Source organism: Schizosaccharomyces pombe, assembly GCF_000002945.2.
Source record: "Schizosaccharomyces pombe strain 972h- genome assembly, chromosome: II".
NCBI classification, from domain to species: domain Eukaryota; kingdom Fungi; phylum Ascomycota; class Schizosaccharomycetes; order Schizosaccharomycetales; family Schizosaccharomycetaceae; genus Schizosaccharomyces; species Schizosaccharomyces pombe.
The window spans coordinates 632,943-649,206 of NC_003423.3; the positions used below are offsets into that span (position 1 = coordinate 632,943).

The 16,264-nt window shown below is 35.0% G+C and overlaps 7 protein-coding genes and 10 long non-coding RNA genes across 17 annotated transcripts; 9 read left to right on the forward strand and 8 right to left on the reverse strand.

Moving 5' to 3' along the window:
- Window positions 1-781: 781 nt before the first annotated feature.
- On the reverse strand, window positions 782-2,942 carry SPOM_SPBC115.03 (gfo/idh/mocA family oxidoreductase). Its single transcript, NM_001355916.2, has 2 exons — window positions 2,792-2,942; window positions 782-2,602 (listed from the first exon to the last, which is right to left on the reverse strand). The coding sequence occupies exon 2, from the start codon at window positions 2,506-2,508 to the stop codon at window positions 1,402-1,404; it is 1,107 nt and encodes a 368-aa protein (NP_001342893.1). The 5' UTR covers window positions 2,509-2,602; window positions 2,792-2,942; the 3' UTR covers window positions 782-1,401.
- On the forward strand, window positions 1,493-2,622 carry SPOM_SPNCRNA.4806. The gene has a single exon (NR_194162.1). It is a non-coding gene; the product is annotated as a non-coding RNA (long non-coding RNA).
- On the forward strand, window positions 2,754-3,629 carry SPOM_SPNCRNA.4807. Its single transcript, NR_194163.1, has one exon. It is a non-coding gene; the product is annotated as a non-coding RNA (long non-coding RNA).
- Window positions 3,630-4,441: 812 nt separating this feature from the next.
- afg1 (AFG1 family ATPase) lies at window positions 4,442-6,349 on the forward strand. The gene has a single exon (NM_001021166.3). The coding sequence runs from the start codon at window positions 4,712-4,714 to the stop codon at window positions 6,074-6,076; it is 1,365 nt and encodes a 454-aa protein (NP_595259.1). The 5' UTR covers window positions 4,442-4,711; the 3' UTR covers window positions 6,077-6,349.
- Window positions 4,633-7,023, reverse strand: SPOM_SPNCRNA.1377. Its single transcript, NR_150254.1, has one exon. It is a non-coding gene; the product is annotated as a non-coding RNA (long non-coding RNA).
- Window positions 6,390-8,401, forward strand: rrp46 (exosome subunit Rrp46). The gene is made up of 2 exons (NM_001021167.3): window positions 6,390-6,486; window positions 6,570-8,401. The coding sequence occupies exons 1-2, from the start codon at window positions 6,432-6,434 to the stop codon at window positions 7,193-7,195; spliced, it is 681 nt and encodes a 226-aa protein (NP_595260.1). The 5' UTR covers window positions 6,390-6,431; the 3' UTR covers window positions 7,196-8,401.
- Window positions 7,396-7,709, reverse strand: SPOM_SPNCRNA.4808. Its single transcript, NR_194164.1, has one exon. It is a non-coding gene; the product is annotated as a non-coding RNA (long non-coding RNA).
- On the forward strand, window positions 8,352-10,964 carry ndi1 (NADH dehydrogenase). The gene has a single exon (NM_001021168.3). It carries the CDS (start codon window positions 8,744-8,746, stop codon window positions 10,397-10,399), a length of 1,656 nt encoding a protein of 551 aa, NP_595261.1. The 5' UTR covers window positions 8,352-8,743; the 3' UTR covers window positions 10,400-10,964.
- Window positions 8,623-9,234, reverse strand: SPOM_SPNCRNA.4809. Its single transcript, NR_194165.1, has one exon. It is a non-coding gene; the product is annotated as a non-coding RNA (long non-coding RNA).
- Window positions 9,351-9,680, reverse strand: SPOM_SPNCRNA.4810. The gene has a single exon (NR_194166.1). It is a non-coding gene; the product is annotated as a non-coding RNA (long non-coding RNA).
- On the reverse strand, window positions 10,921-11,911 carry SPOM_SPNCRNA.1378. The gene has a single exon (NR_150255.1). It is a non-coding gene; the product is annotated as a non-coding RNA, possible alternative UTR (long non-coding RNA).
- cbp6 (respiratory chain complex assembly protein Cbp6) lies at window positions 11,286-12,070 on the forward strand. Its single transcript, NM_001021169.3, has 2 exons — window positions 11,286-11,537; window positions 11,605-12,070. The coding sequence occupies exons 1-2, from the start codon at window positions 11,349-11,351 to the stop codon at window positions 11,725-11,727; spliced, it is 312 nt and encodes a 103-aa protein (NP_595262.1). The 5' UTR covers window positions 11,286-11,348; the 3' UTR covers window positions 11,728-12,070.
- rba50 (RNA polymerase II-associated protein) lies at window positions 11,891-13,836 on the reverse strand. Its single transcript, NM_001021170.3, has one exon. It carries the CDS (start codon window positions 13,634-13,636, stop codon window positions 12,278-12,280), a length of 1,359 nt encoding a protein of 452 aa, NP_595263.1. The 5' UTR covers window positions 13,637-13,836; the 3' UTR covers window positions 11,891-12,277.
- SPOM_SPNCRNA.4811 lies at window positions 12,167-12,522 on the forward strand. The gene has a single exon (NR_194167.1). It is a non-coding gene; the product is annotated as a non-coding RNA (long non-coding RNA).
- Window positions 12,842-13,599, forward strand: SPOM_SPNCRNA.4812. The gene has a single exon (NR_194168.1). It is a non-coding gene; the product is annotated as a non-coding RNA (long non-coding RNA).
- Window positions 13,837-13,993: 157 nt separating the features above from the next.
- kms2 lies at window positions 13,994-16,077 on the reverse strand. The gene is made up of 3 exons (NM_001021171.3): window positions 15,985-16,077; window positions 15,195-15,941; window positions 13,994-15,128 (listed from the first exon to the last, which is right to left on the reverse strand). Exons 1-3 carry the CDS (start codon window positions 16,045-16,047, stop codon window positions 14,565-14,567), a joined length of 1,374 nt encoding a protein of 457 aa, NP_595264.1. The 5' UTR covers window positions 16,048-16,077; the 3' UTR covers window positions 13,994-14,564.
- Window positions 14,050-16,097, forward strand: SPOM_SPNCRNA.4813. Its single transcript, NR_194169.1, has one exon. It is a non-coding gene; the product is annotated as a non-coding RNA (long non-coding RNA).
- Window positions 16,098-16,264: the final 167 nt, after the last annotated feature.

Consider the following 16,264-nt stretch of genomic DNA (forward strand, 5'->3'; position numbering starts at 1 on the left):
ATTCAAGTAGTATAATAATAATTGCTTTGTCTTATTCGTATAAGAAAACAGCATATTGTAACGAAGCACACACCACAGTTTACTGTTTTCTTAAGTAAATACTGAGCTATGTAGCTGGTTTGAAGCTTGTTTACCACTTTTCGTTGATAATCACTATTCAATAAACAATAAGAACTATAAACCTTTATTGAGAAAATAGAAAAAAGAAGTATTCTTAAAAACAAAGATTAAAATAAGGCGCACCGAATATATTCGAACAGTAAGTTATTTGACACATGTAGCTCTCATAGCAGTATTTAATAATTTGCTTGTAATCGTATCAATCATCCCGAAATTCAAAAGAAATAGGATTGTAAATTACGGACACTCAATAATAAAATTTTTATATAATACGATGGAATAGAATGAGCAGCACAATTGTTTAACTTAAGTACTGAGTAAATATATGGACTCTTAATGTAACAAATGAGGGTAAACGCACAATTTAAAGCATATTTTCTAATTTTATTGAAACGGATTTTGATGAAAGCTAATAAATAACTTTATAAATCTTTTTTAGTTGAACTGGCGATCTAGTGGTTAATGAAAGGCTGGGACATTCAATTAAATTTCAGTTAAACTTATTGTCAGAACGAAAAATAAATTGTTCATCGTAAGAGAGTTATAAGATAGATTTACTTTTATTTCCGAAAACACTTAGTACATGCTGTGAAATTAGCATGGAGGATGAACAGAATGGCAATAACCGAGTACCATAAATCATACTTCTCGTAAAAGTATGGTTTGTTTGATTCAATCTTTATTATACAGTATCCTAATCAAAAAGCTCTCAAATATAGTTTGGGTGTCTGTAAGAAAAGCATATTTCACTTCATATTGTTTTGGTATACCTATATACTAAATAGAAAATCAATGCATTTACCAATTTTTTTAGCTCGACAAGAAGAATCAATAGTCAGAATAGAGTGTTGAAATTGTGAAAACTTCGTTAATACGCAAACAATATCATATGAAACGAGCATTAAAATTTTAATGCTGCTTAAACAGATAATTACAGAATAGCAACAGTGAATCTTTTCACTAGTATGACTTTATTGTCTTTTGTACGTTCAGTCCCAGTGGTCGTCCACTTATTGGAAAGGAGCTTTAAATATGAAAACAATATTCCCTTCATTTGAACATTATATGATTTTGGTAATCCCATTTCAAATTCTTTAAACGGTTTCTAAAACATGCAATTCATTACCATTGATTATGGCTATGAGATGTTATAACGCAATTGTTAAAACCAAATATTCACTATTTTAATTCTAAGATCACTTCTCATTTAGTTTAAAGAAAAACAAGCAAGGATTTTCACACTGAAGGGTTACTTCATTTAATAAAATTGTAAATATTCTTTTACAACTGGATCGAGCTAGAAGATTCAGAACTTTTATATGCAGCCTCCATTATTTTTTCTACTGCCAAAACTTGATCAGATTTGATAGGAAACTCGTTAGCTTTTTTTAAGATTTCCTCAAAAACCGCATCGTAGAAGTCCCGGTAATTTCCCTGAACAGTAGGAACCGTAATTTTAGTTGGTTCAGGCAAAGCTTTCACGTCAGCATCCAAAGGAACAGTCCATAAGTTTCCATAGAGCTCAAATCTATCAGTTCCAAATCCATGATCGTTAGGCTTCATTCCTGAATGTAATTGTGACTCTTGTGGGTCAAACCCAAATTTCATAAAAGAACCACGAGTGCCCTTAATACAGAATCGCATTTCACAGCCGCATGACACATTAGTAGAAGACAGAATTACGTTGATTGGAAGTTTGTTTCCTTTAGCAGGGTAATGAAGAATAATACGAAAATAATCTTCCACCTCCAAAGGAGGAATTTGACGTTGAGCTTCCAGCTTGGCAGTAACAGAGTAAGGCGTGCCAAACAAGGAGACTGCTTGATCAATTAAATGTGAGCCTATCCCGTACACCATTCCGTTCCCGGGTCTAGGTTCATCTTTCCAACTTCCAGATTTTCGACCCAGACGGTATCGATCAAAGTGAGATTCGAATTCAACAACTTGACCAAGTCTTCCGCTTTCTATTATTTTTTTAGCAGTCAGAAAATCACCATCCCACCGACGATTTTGATAAATTGCCAGTAGTAGGCTTTTTGATTCGGCAAGTTCATAGAGCTCTTTGGCTTCCTCATAGGTAGGAGTAAACGGCTTTTCACAAACCACATGCTTACCAGCGTTCAAAGCTTTTTTTACAATTTCAGAATGAACATTGGGAGGTAGGGAAACTACGACCAACTCAATATTGACGTCGGCTAATAATTCATCCAAGTTTGTATAAACCAAAATATTGGGATATGCAGAGCGTGCTTTGGATTGTGTAACTGTTGCCCTACGTTCTAAACATGCATAAATTTCAAATTTTGAAGGTAAAGCTTCAAGGAATGGGAAATGAAAAACAAAAGCTGACACACCAGTTCCAAGCACTGCAGTCTTAATCGGAGGCATAGTTTAACTTAATCAAAGTAATGATTTGTAAGCTGTAGAATACAGAAATTTTTTTAATACGAGAAAATATCGAACCGCTAAAGGAAGAATTTTACTAACGACAGTGTAAGCATATGATCAGATATTAATAATCGGTAATTATAAAATTTTAACCGAATGAAGGGATCCATTTATCAAACATAATCATCATTTAGCTAAACATATGCTAAAATGCATTCATGTGAATACTTGAAAGAAAATGTTTGAAATCAGTCTATTTTACGAACTTTGATTTTAGACATACCAGTTACGCTTTTTTATTATAACAAGAAAGCAGTAAGATTTCAATTAAAAATTCAAGTAATAAAAAACTGATTTTTGCTAATCAATCTGGAAAAGGTTACAGAGTCAAAGTGGATGAAATAAACTAAATTTAAAAGTAGTTTGTTTTCGACAGCTCGATTACCTAACAAAGATCGCTTATTAGCATGTCATTAAAATATTAAACACTATAACGATCATTAGGTTGAGCTTGTTAACCATAGTTATCATAGCTTTTGCTTTGTAATTAATATCATGCCAATATTTCCTCTTATAAAAACGGGAATTTTCGAACAAATAATGTACATACTATGGGATAAACAGTCATCTACTCAAAGATATTTTTATAACATTGAGCTTTAGCGTAGTTGATGCCTAAGATCAAACAAAGTAATGACTTATGGGAATTTTGAGGAAGTAAACATTTGAAGTATCTGTTTAAGTGCTTCTTCTAAAATTCTTTATTGCCTGCCTTCTTTCAGAATACAAAGTATCGCCTTAACAATTCACTTCGGTTTTACTATTTGAATGGTGTTCGCTTAGATGAGCTTAAAAATTTTATAGAGTTTATTAATTTAAGGCCTTTACTGCGTATGAAGATAGTTTTTCTTTTTCTTTTTTTTTTTTAAGCTAATGGCATCAGTTTATATTTCTGAGCCAACTTACTACCCTTTTTTTTAAAGTAATTAGTGAAAATTTAAAATATCATTCATGAATTCACATGCTAAAATAGCGAATACATATGCCTTATTTTATCTACTAAGAAGCTTTCAAAGTTCTTAACTCAAACATTTCAGTATTCCTTATTATCACGTTTTAAGAATTTCCCTCCTTTTTTATATATCATTTAACAACATTTGTTACACATACAAGATCATAACTTCATGCAGTAGCTGTGTGTAAACACTAGTATATTAATATATAATTCATTTATTTGTTTGTGGTCTACTAAAGATAAAATAAAATAAGAATAAACATAAGAAATATTAATAAGCCAAACCAAATAATCACAAAAAATACGTATATAGGCGTTTTATAAATATCTGCGTTTTGCTGGAATAATAGTTATGAAACTAATGAACGGAATTCAACTAAACATACTCTACAGCACCAATTAAATTCACTATCGATACGAACTTCTTTCTTCGGGATTTCCTTAAAATCACTTAACATCAATTGTCAAACTTATTAACAAACTGAAGCAATACTTGATATTGACCAAATTAATATTATTCTCGTACTTTTTAATTGAGTACAAAAAATAAAGTTGCCATTGTTTGTTGAATATACAAAAAATGGAAAAGAAATAAATAATACTTTAATAACATGAGTTCCAATGTATTATTGAAATTCCATGCGATTAACTTTTTTACTAATATACAGAATAACTCCACCTATCTGGGATCGTATGGAAGTATAGTTGCTTATACTTAGTTCCATTAAATTTAAAATTTTTTAAACAAGAAATTTTTTTATTAAGAACAGGTTTCTATTTACCAACGAAATAGGCTTGACTTACTAGTTTCAGATTAACATTTGCTCATGATTAAGACAATACGCAAACGCATATACCGAAATCATCGCAATTCACTATAATAAAAGCAAACTGCACTGCCGAACGCTATTCAGAGGCAAGAATAATCATGCATCTGTCCAACGATTTATATTTATTCACTTAAAAACATATGTCTTTAATCACTAAGTACGTCTTGTAGTTGACATATTTTCTTTCTAATCTTTTGCTTTTCATCTACAATCGTTCTACAGCTTTATATCCACTCTCACTTTATCATTCCTGAATGAATTCACTAATTGATCAATAACCACTTTTTTTCTTTACTTTAGTTAGCTTACGAAACATTATTTTTGTTCAAAAGTTTGTATTTAATTTGGTCATATCATCATGCTGCAAGTGCTTCGTGTTTCAGCTCCTTGTTTTGCTTTTGTTGATACTATAGGAAGCATTGGAGTTTGCAGGGTAGTTCGCTTTACCACATTTCATAATACACCTATTGAAGTATACAACAAGAAAGTTAATGACGGCGTATGGAAACGTGACCCGTATCAAGAAACAGCGGTTAAAGCAATCAACCGTTTGTATACCGAATTGGAATCGTATACACAACCTCCAATAACGCAAGATAGTATGCCAGCTGAAAAGGGATCAATCCTATCTTGGATATCCCCCTTAAAGAAAATGTTTTCTAGGAAGAAGTCTCCCACTCTAACTTCTTCTTTACCTGTACCGGGTATGCCTAAAGGTATATATCTATATGGTGATGTGGGCTGTGGTAAAACCGCTTTGATGGATCTATTTTATCACAACTTACCACCCAATGTTACTCGTTCTCAGCGCATTCATTTCCATGCATTTATGATGCAAGTTCATCGCACTTCACATGATTTGCAAGATCGTTATGGGTTTGAGATTGATTTTATAGATCATATTGCATCCGGAATAGCAAAAGAAACAACAGTGCTATGTTTTGACGAATTACAGGTAACCGATGTCGCGGACGCTCTTTTACTACGCAGACTCTTTGAGGCCCTTATGAAGTATGGTGTTGTTATCTTTATTACTTCTAATAGGGCTCCTTCTGATTTGTATAAAAATGGAATACAAAGAGAGAGCTTCATTCCTTGCATTAAACTTTTGGAACATCGTCTTCAAGTAATTTGTTTGGACAGTCCAAACGATTACCGACGCCTAAAATCTAAAACAGAAGATACATATCTTTATCCTGCTAATAGCCCAGAAGTTAAGAAAGCCTTGGAAAATTGGTTTCTTTGCTACGCTGATGAGAAAGATCCTGCTCACCAAGACGAAGTTGAAGTATTTGGGAGAAAGATAATCGTTCCAAAAGCAAGTGGCAACGTTGCATGGTTCACCTTTGAACAATTATGTGGAGAACCGAAAAGCGCTGCCGACTATCTTTCATTGGCAAGCCGTTACCATGTTTTCATCGTTTCAGACATTCCCAAATTGAGTATCGAGTCGAAAGACCTTATCCATAGGTTCATTACATTTATTGATGCCCTTTATGACACCCATGGAAAACTCATCTTATCATCTGAAGTTCCAGTTCAAGAAATATATCCGACAGCACCTTCTGAAGTACTTTCCTCTACGGCTGATCCTGCTGCCAAGGGGAAAATTGAATCTCACTATCATGGAGCATTTGGTGGGATTGAAGAGGTATTTACCTTCACGCGTTGCTTGAGTAGACTTTCAGAAATGAAAAAACAATCCTGGATTCATTCTCCTTAATACAAAGGTGATTCCTTTATAATGAGATTATATATCATGATGTATTATTTTTAAAAAAATATTTTGAAAGATGGCTATGAGTAATTTCTAATTTTTTAGTGGTTGGGCTGTTACAGATCATTCCAGTTTCTCCTATCATTCAGCTTTAGTAAAGTAAAAATTGGAAGAATTTAATTACAAACCCTTATTAATACAACTCCCATTGTCACCAAACTATTGATACATTTTTTTCTGCTCTCATTCTGTTTTCGAATAACGAGGTGTAAGCTAGCTTATTTCCTACTTGTGCAAAGGAAGTAGAAACGTTTCTTCTGTCTCTGCAAGCAAGCAACTTTGTTGCATTATAGAAGCTGAAATGAACCGTATAGGTATCCTCTCAAGGTCTGATGGCTCGAGCGAATGGAAACAAGGTAATGCTATTATCCACGGTATATTAGCCAAGCAAATGCCAATTAAAAAAAAATGAATTTTCTTTATGCTAACATCATTGTAGGTTCTGCTAGGGTTATTTGTGGTGTCAATGGTCCTATTGATGTAAAAATCAGGGACGAAAGGCTTAACAAGGCCACCGTTGAAGTTTTGGTTCAACCTGTGAGTGGTGTCGCTGAGACTTTGGAAAAGATGATTTCTAGCAGAATTGTTGGTATCCTAGAAGATGCAATATTTCTAAACACATATCCAAGAACACTTATACAAGTGTCAATTCAGATAATAGAGGAAGATGGCACAGATACATTGGCTGCCGTAATCAATGGTGCGGTACTTGCTTTATTGGACGCAGGTATCTCTTTAAAATATATTCCCTGTGCAATAAATTGTCACTGGAAGAACAAAATAACTCAAGATGAACCTGATGTCGATGGGACAATTAACAAATTGGAGTCTATTATTACTATTTGTTATTCAATTTCCTCAGAACCAGCCAAATTAATTTTTCTCGAAACAGCTGGCCCCATTCCAGAAGAAGATTTTTTCCGTGTTCTGGAGACAGCACCATTGCATGCCGAGGAAGTTTCTAAGAAAATGAAAGAATTGCTTTTTGAAACGTACAACGAGAGCGATGGTCATGAAAATGAAAAGAACCCCAAAGAGGATGTTGAGATGGATGTGGTTGCATAAGAAAATCAATAAAGTGCATGTAAAAAGTCCATCTCAAGGACCTTCGTTTCGTATTTACCATTGTACCTGTTAAACGACTATACCTTTGAACAATATCTTTGGCTGTTCATTTTTATACTTAGATTTTATATTACTTGGGCGATATACATTGGGTTATTTTTAATTTATTTTAGTTTATTACTAATTGAGAAACCAGAACCTAAACAATCCTACTACATTAGAAGGTTTACTGTCATTCTTTCAATTCACTAGCAATTAATGTGTTCTTTCAATACTTCAATGTATGCTGATACATTTGGGTTAAATCATAAAAGAAGATCTGTCATAAGACAATCGTTCAGTACAAGGCCTTGGGTATATACACTCATGACTTTTTTTTTTAATTTTGCCACTCACTCACTTACTCTATACATATTGAGTCTATCTAACGTATCAAGCTGTTAACTAAGAGAAACGATTTGAAAACACATAGGAAGGTCGCACACATTAGCTGTCTTATATACTACTGAATTTTAAGTTTAGGAAATCATTGAAGGTAAAATAGGTAGAAAAGTGAATAAAAGGCATTCATACCCAGGACAAAGCATTGCCTTCATAAACTGGGAATTTGCCATACACTAAAAAATTACTGTTGCACAACTTTTCCTAAAAAGTAATCTAATGTAGTAATATTATACTACAGCAGGTATTAATATTTTTTCACATGTCCTTTTTTTTATGTGTTCGCCAAATATGACGGTTATAAATTTAGTTAAATACTTTTGATTGAAGGTACTATTAGCTACAATTTATGAATAGAGATCAATTGACCCGGTTCTCAGTCCAGTTATAAGCTGATTCAACGATGAGTTACACCCTTCATGCCACAAAATTTATAGCATTTGTCACCCATATCACTTTTTTTAGGACAAATAACATACACTACCAATGTAACATTAAATGTGATAACACAGTGCGTTGCTAACATTTAGCAATTCTTTTCTTACCACGTAATACTTTTTATGGATAACCTTATTCCGCGTTATTTTTCCCCACTCACAGCACACTTGATTGCCGAGTCCAATCAAGTTGATATGAATAACCGTGATGACGGAATTAGGGCGCTTCGTAGACCTTAATTGTTTACATACAAAATGTTCAGCTATGCAGCCCTTTCGTCCACATTCAACACTCCCCCATCTCTTCTTAAAAAAAAAATAAGCAGAAAAACTCGTTTTCTGTAAAGTAGAAGGTATTTTAGAATACACTACAATTTTTTCTAGTAAAACTATTATTGGATACCTTTTTTTCGCAGTTCTAAAGGCTTATTTCTGCTAGTTATAGTAATTCACTGTGTATTTAGGAGAGGACTCAAGGTTGTCGTTCTCTCTTTCTATTACTGTCTATTAATATCGTAAAATAGCTCAATTTTGAATGGGTTTATCTCTTTAGTTTGCTTGCTCTTTAACATTTGTCATTATCTCATACATTTTTTTACTCACGCCTCCCTACCACTTATCACTTAGTCCTATTTAAGGGGAAATTTGTTTACTTCTTTTTTCTTAAAAAATGTCGGTCTCAAAAGCTAGACTACAGTCTGTGGTTCGCCTGTCTCGTACAGTGCCATATTCAAAAACGATGGTTCGTTCATTTCATGTATCCTGTGCTGTAAAGAACAGTGGGAATGTTCCTACACCCCGTAACAAATCATTTTTCTCTCGAGCACTTGAAATGGCGGAAGTTACTTCTTCTTTGTCCATGTTGGGTGCCGTAGCCCTCTTCCAATCCTTACGAAGACTGAACAACAGTTCGCCAAAAGGAAAATCTGGTGTTCCGAAAAAGAACATAGTTGTTTTGGGTTCTGGATGGGGTGCAGTCGCGGCAATCAAAAATTTGGACCCGTCCTTGTACAACATTACCCTCGTGAGCCCTAGGGACCATTTTTTATTCACCCCTATGCTTCCTTCATGTACCGTGGGTACTTTGAGACTTCCAAGTATTACTGAGCCCATTGTGGCTTTGTTCAAAGGAAAAATTGATCCCTCCAACATTCACCAAGCTGAATGCACTGCCATCGACACATCGGCTAAGAAAGTTACCATTCGTGGTACGACCGAAGCTAACGAGGGAAAGGAAGCGGTTATTCCGTATGATACGCTTGTTTTTGCTATTGGAGCTGGTAATCAAACATTTGGTATCCAGGGTGTCCGCGACCATGGCTGTTTTCTGAAAGAAGCGGGAGATGCCAAGAAGGTGTTTAACCGCATCTTTGAAATCTTGGAACAAGTTCGATTCAATAAAGATCTTTCTCCCGAGGAACGGGCTCGTCTCTTACACATCACTGTTGTTGGTGGTGGCCCTACTGGAATGGAATTTGCAGCTGAGATGCAAGATTTCATTGATAACGACGTTAAGGATATGTTTCCCGAGCTTCAAAAAGACATCCATGTCACGTTAATTGAAGCTGCCCCCGGTGTTCTCCCCATGTTTACTAAATCTTTGATTACGTATACGGAGAATTTATTCAAAAATCTTAACATTAAGATCATGACTAAAACCGTGGTTAAAGATGTTAATGAGAAGAACCTTATCGTTCAAAAGACCAACCCTGACGGAAGCAAGGCTATGCAAGAGATACCCTACGGAATGCTCGTTTGGGCTGCCGGCATTACTGCTCGTCCACTCACTCGTACATTGATGTCTTCTATCCCTGAACAAAGCGGTGCGCGCAAAGGTTTAATAGTTGATGAGTTTTTTAGGGTCAAGGGTGTACCTGAGATGTACGCCGTTGGTGATTGCGCATTCTCTGGATTACCTGCTACTGCTCAAGTTGCTAACCAACAAGGTGCTTGGTTGGCTAAGAACTTGAACGTCGAAGGAAAGAAGTTTGCATTGCATGAACGGATTCAAGCTCTTGAAAAACAGTTAGGTGAGAAAGAGGCTCCTTCTCAGGTTGCCGGATTGAAACAGCAAGTGGAGCAGTTGAAGTTAGAGCCCTTTAAATACCATCATCAAGGAGCTTTAGCTTACGTTGGAGATGAAAAGGCCATTGCCGATTTAAAATTGCCATTTATGAAAAAGATGCTGCCTTTGCAGGGAATTGTCGGCCACACCTTTTGGAGACTTGCATATTTAAATGAGTTGATTTCTGCTCGATCCCAATTCATGGTGTTGATTGACTGGTTGAAGACAAGACTATTTGGACGTTATGATGCTAAGGTTTAATGAACGGAATGAAATACTTTTGGTTTACAAGCAATTGTTTCCTTGTGCTTTGTCGTTAATCATAAGATGATTATTTTATACTTGAAAAAGGAACGTATTTGAATAACAGATTTCGAGATGAACGATTCGTTTCGACTACTACTTTGATAATTTAAGTTTATGTTATTCTAAATGATAATACTGATGCCTTATTTGTTCTATGATGGAATAATTCTTAGTGTTACTCCATTGATGTATGTAGAAAAGCTGGAAGTTAACAGTTGACAGGTAGTACAATTTCGTTACTCAACGAGACTATATGTTGCATATGAACTGAAAGAATTATATTTATGTCTTACTGTATTCAGAACCACTTTAATTAGAGCCCGTATAAACCATGTTCTCTGCTTTTAGCTAGCTAATCGTATAATTAATATGCCATGCTGGCTTCACCGGCACTAGATTCGTTGTACAGTATTATATTACACTACCCCATCAGGAACCGTTTCACAAAAAACCCGTTCGCTTACATAGCAACATTTCTTAGATAATTTCATATTTCTAATCCACTCCAAATAAGATATCCTTTCTTATATAGATTGAAAGTTTTAAAATACTGCTTAAATATGCTTAGTTGACTCTACCTTGCTCACTTCAATTTTAAACCGTTTTCAAAGGTTCTATCAACTCCATCGCACCGGTACTTTTTAAGATCATTTAATGATATACGTTGTATAACATAATAGATGATTCACTAAAAAAACTCACCGTAGTACTGATTGCATCCTTATAAGCCTAACAAAATATGTAATTATTCTGTTAAGTTATTTACAATATTTGTATTTGCCGCTCAATATTGTTTAGCGCAATAAGGTGATATAGCCTGGCCAAAGCAGAGAATGTCGAAGAATCTTTCTACTTGCAAAGCAATTGAAAGTTGAGGCTTTATTCTTGTTTTTAACCCTCAATAATGTCTCTAAACCAAAAAATAACAAAGGCAGTTGCTCTTTGGCCGAAGGATGAATTGCGACCTTGGTTGTCGTTTCCTAAGACTCTTGACACATCTATTAGAGCCAGACTTCAAAAGATGCCACCTCAACAGGCTAATAAGCAGTTAAACGCTTTGAATAATTTGCTTGATAATGTCTATTGGAATAAGGTATGCTTCTTATTACGTGCCTTGATAGGGTCGCCTTACCTTTGTTCGCCTTTTAACCAAATTGTAGTATATCCCCAAGCAAGTAGTATTGAAACCACAATTTAAACCTTCTTACTACGAAAGTCTTACCCAAATAAGAAGAAAAGAAGAGAAAGCTCCTCTTTGGAAAAGATTGTTTAAACGGAAATGAACTCCCATTATGCGCCTGCGAGACATCCTATTTATTTATGCCTTGATTTCATAATACTTCAATTAATGTGTTACTTCTATGACTTTCTAGGTTAAATGATCTTTCGAGATATATACTTTTTTTATATCTCTTTACTGCGCCTTGATGAAAATTTAAAGACAAAGTGATATCTTACTAGTTATGAGGGTGGGCTATTTTAATCTAAATTGTCTGTCTCAATGTCATTTCTTGTGTTAAAAATTCATTTTCGACTAAATAACGAATGGAAACACGATAAAAGTAGATAAATAAAAACTGTCCTTATAAAGCATTAGTATAAAAAATATATTCATTGCAGCACCACTTTCGATTACCAAGTAAAATCTCTCAGCAATGCGACAATTTCGAAAAAAGTAAAGACCAAAAAAAAAACCATCCTTTTTTTGATACAAAAAAAAAAAAAAACTAGTAATACACATAAACCAAAACAAATAGAATCGTCACATTCAGATACAAATGATAAAACATTCTTCATAATTTTCTGTTTCCTTATAAAAAAAAGCTTGCTTCTTTAAACAGCCGATCTCGATGAGCCGTGTTGACTTTGTGAACATAACCAAAGTGCCTCAATTGCTAATGAGCGTACAGTGAGGTGCTTTACTTGGTCACTGGCAGCGGCGGCAAGTAATTCATAGATATGTGCATCTTCGACTAGTGTATGCAATTCTGGACTGAGCACCTCTCTGAATTCGCCAGAGTTTAATCGGTAAATAATCCTTCCAATAGTCTGAATAGCAATGCATCTCTGGGTTGGGAAACTTGAACGCAAAAGATGAGCCAGCTCAACTAAAGTGTATCCGGCACTAAATGGTGCGTCTCCATGATGATGAAGTCCTTCATTAACAGGGATTGTTTGACTTTGAGAGGGGGTTATAATTTCACCTTTGAAGCCAAATCGAATTTCATGAGCATGCAAACTCTCGACAGAAGGATGATAACTATTCTCGGCAGGACTGGGATCATGCAGCCATTGCATTTGCTTTTCATCAACAGGTAAATTCGGAAAATATTTATCATGAAGTTGTTCATAAAAACTTGGGTCATTAGGATCCAGCGTTACTTGCTTCTCTGGAAGATGCGTAGTATCAAATTCCAATGGCGCACCATCATTACTTGTTGTACCGTCACTGAGGGCTGGAGAATGTTTTTTGGGGCTATGTTTCGCATCTTCTGACGCATCGTCCTCTTCGTTACCTTTAATTGGAGCTAAAGTTGGAAGGGAAAATATTTTTGTCAGTTCCTCGGCTTTATCTGGAAACATAACTCGCTTTGTTTGACGAGATCGAATCTCAGCTTGGCTCAGCGCCATCGGGGGAGAGGGAGAACCGGAGGAGCTATCGACTGCCTCACTAGACAAAACGCTTTGAAGATTGCGATTCAATTTTTCAGAACTCCTTAATTTTTCATTCGATAAAAAGCTATCATCACTGGGACGCTGACTTAGGTCGGGTGTGTTAACTTGGGAGGACCGATCTTTCCTTTGTGCCAATTCACGTTCCGCCTTCTTTTTAAACGCTCTCTTTTTCAACATCTCCAGCAAGTCATCACGAATAGTGGCCCTAATTTCCTCTTGAGCTCCTTCAATTTCCAGATCATTCATCCTTTCCAAACGAACGCGATTTTCCTCATCAATACCTTGATCATCCAAATTCCCTTTTCCTTCCAAACCCGGAGATTCCTTATTCTTTCGAAGCATCTTCTCCTTATAAGCACTCATTGATTTCGATTCTCGTTTCGGCAATGTTCGTGAAACGGCTGGAAATCCCCTAGCATGCCGCTGAACTGACCTCTTCACTTCAACAAGTTGCTTCGGCGGTTTTTCAACAATATCACCTATCACATTTGAGAATACACTCCTGTGATTCTCCATAGCGATTGAATTTTGAAAATATCTGCTTTTTGTATGTAGATGTTTCCTTTTTATAAGAATTTAAGGGTCAATTTCTTCAAACCTCACGAATAAAGCCCTCTGAGATAGTATTATGAGATTCTGATTAAATGAATAATAAATACTTCAACCTTATGAGTTTTTTCTCCCTTTCACTATTTACATACCATTTGGTAGATTGCAGGGATGGTTACGTTTTCTCTCATTTTCTTAGCTATTTTGCGCTCACAAAATAACGGTACATCTCACTATATATGATAACGTAACTGTAAAAATTGATTTATTGTATGGAAAAAAAACTAAATGTTTACATGATATGAAAAATGGATGGTTTTTTCCTTTTTTAATTCAATACTTTTCATTTAATATTAAAAGTGCATAATAAATAATTAATTCGTGAAAAAGTTTTCTAGTTATAAAAGAGAAATTATGAGAAAGATAGTATCCGAGTTTAATAGGACTTGGGCTATCCTTGAAGATTAAAGAAAGAAAGAAGTTATTAGAAGAAACGACATTCATCCAAAAAGAAAAAATAGAGAACAGAAAAATGAGTGGCGAGTAGAAGATTAGACAAGAAAAGAATGATAAACACTAAAAATATTTCGTCTCAGAGAAAATATCTTAATTCAAACATAAAAACGAAAAACGTCGCTTTAACCCTTTTTCATATGACACACCTAAAACCAAACGCAGATGAGATGCGACTAATTATTAGCTCAATGTAAACTTCTTGTCCGTTGCCTATCAGGCGAAGAGTTAGAAGATACAGATCGTCTTGAATTGAGCAGAGCCCCATAAATACATCAATTATTCCAATATACATAAATCTTGAATCAATGTTCAATTATAGCAATTAAGTTTGGAATCCGTGCTTTGAAAATAAAAATTGGATTAAACTTGAATCTAAGATTCATGTCGGAGACCAACGATTGTCGAATTTTGTAGATGGTAACCAAAAAAGAAAAGGCCATTGTTGAATTGTTGCAACATGAAAAAACAAAAAATAAAAAATATGAATTCCGATGATGAACAACAATGAAAAAAATAAGACACGCAAAATTAAAGAATTGGGGAGTGAAACTTTGGAAAAAGCATTAGAGAGTATGGTGGAGGGAGATAAAAAATCTTTGGAAGACTTCTTTTTTAAGTTTTCGAACTTCTTTAACAGATTTTTTTGACTTTCAAGTTCTGATGCCAGTAAAGAGAGACCAGCGGCAAATTGGGAATCGTTCAAAGTCTCCGTTTTAGGGATGTAAGGGATGTGAAAGAAAGGGCTGGGAAAAGTAATTTTTAGATTTTGATACGGAGGGTGATTTTGGAAGGGTTGAGGCGCCTTTTCCTTAAAAAATAGTCTCAACTGCTCGTTTTCCAACTGAAGATGTGCAACCTTTTCTTCTAAAATCATGTTTGACTCCATAAAAGCGCCTCTTTCTTTTTGTTCCGACAAAGATTCTTTCTTCATGTAATCTGTTTCCTATTAAACAAATTAGTAAACTGGCTTGTCTCTACCTCGAATAAGGCATATTCTTAAAAATCATACCGTTTTCCTTTCCTTTTCTACAGCATGGATTAGCTCTTCCATTCTCACAATATGGGCTTGCTGTTGCTCATACTCTTCATGAATGGTTTGTAATTGAGCTGCATACTCCTTAGAATCACGAAGAGCTTCACGAAATTTTTTCTCCCAGGTTTTCGCTTGGGTATAACAAGACTTGCAAGCTTCTTCCGAAGAATCCAATTCCTCCAATAATTTTGCATTTCGCGCGTTTAGTTCTTTAACTTGCTCGTCTTTAGAACGTAATTCTGCCGCTTGAAGCTCTATCCTTTCATAAAGCTGTTGAATTAAAGAATCATCAGCATTTTCCTTGTTTATATGAGAAAATCCTTTATTTGATCCATATTCATTTTTAGTTCGAAACATTGACAAAGGGGTTGAATGACTCAAAGGTGATCCTTTTCTTGGTGTTATGTAACTTGCGTCTTGATAAAACATATCTTTTCTCTTTATTCGATTTTCTGATATTTTTTGAGGCTTCGCTACACTTTTTCTTGGTAATACCCCATTCTCGCGCAAAGCTAATTTGTTTACAGGAAGGGTATCAGGGTCAAGACCAGTTAACTCATAAAACAAATTCTTAATTTCACTCGTAGACACTACAATCTCACTGTTATCTTTTATAAAATCTTGGGCCGATTGTCTTTGCTCATTATCAAGCAAAGGGGCCTCTGGATTAAGTCGCAATGCGTCAACATCGTCGACAATTTCTAAAAATGCTTGAATGGAAACCTGTCGAAAATTAGAAACTATTTTTCAAGTAATGAGAAATTACTTTTCCTGTATAATCTGGGTCGTATTGGCGCACAATATCGTCAAAAGGGATGTATTCATCCATTTTGATTGTTTATTGACATGTGCTTTGGTTAAACAGAATTAGTATAAAGGCAGGTTTGTTAACGATAACTTGTGCGATTTTCTTATTTTTGTAATGTAATGCAGAACAATACGTTATAGAAGTTGCCTTAAAAAAGTAAACAAAGTGCAAGTCAAAACATAAACAGGATATTTTAGCAAAATGTTGCAGTACGAAATGTATAAAATTGTTAGCAAAA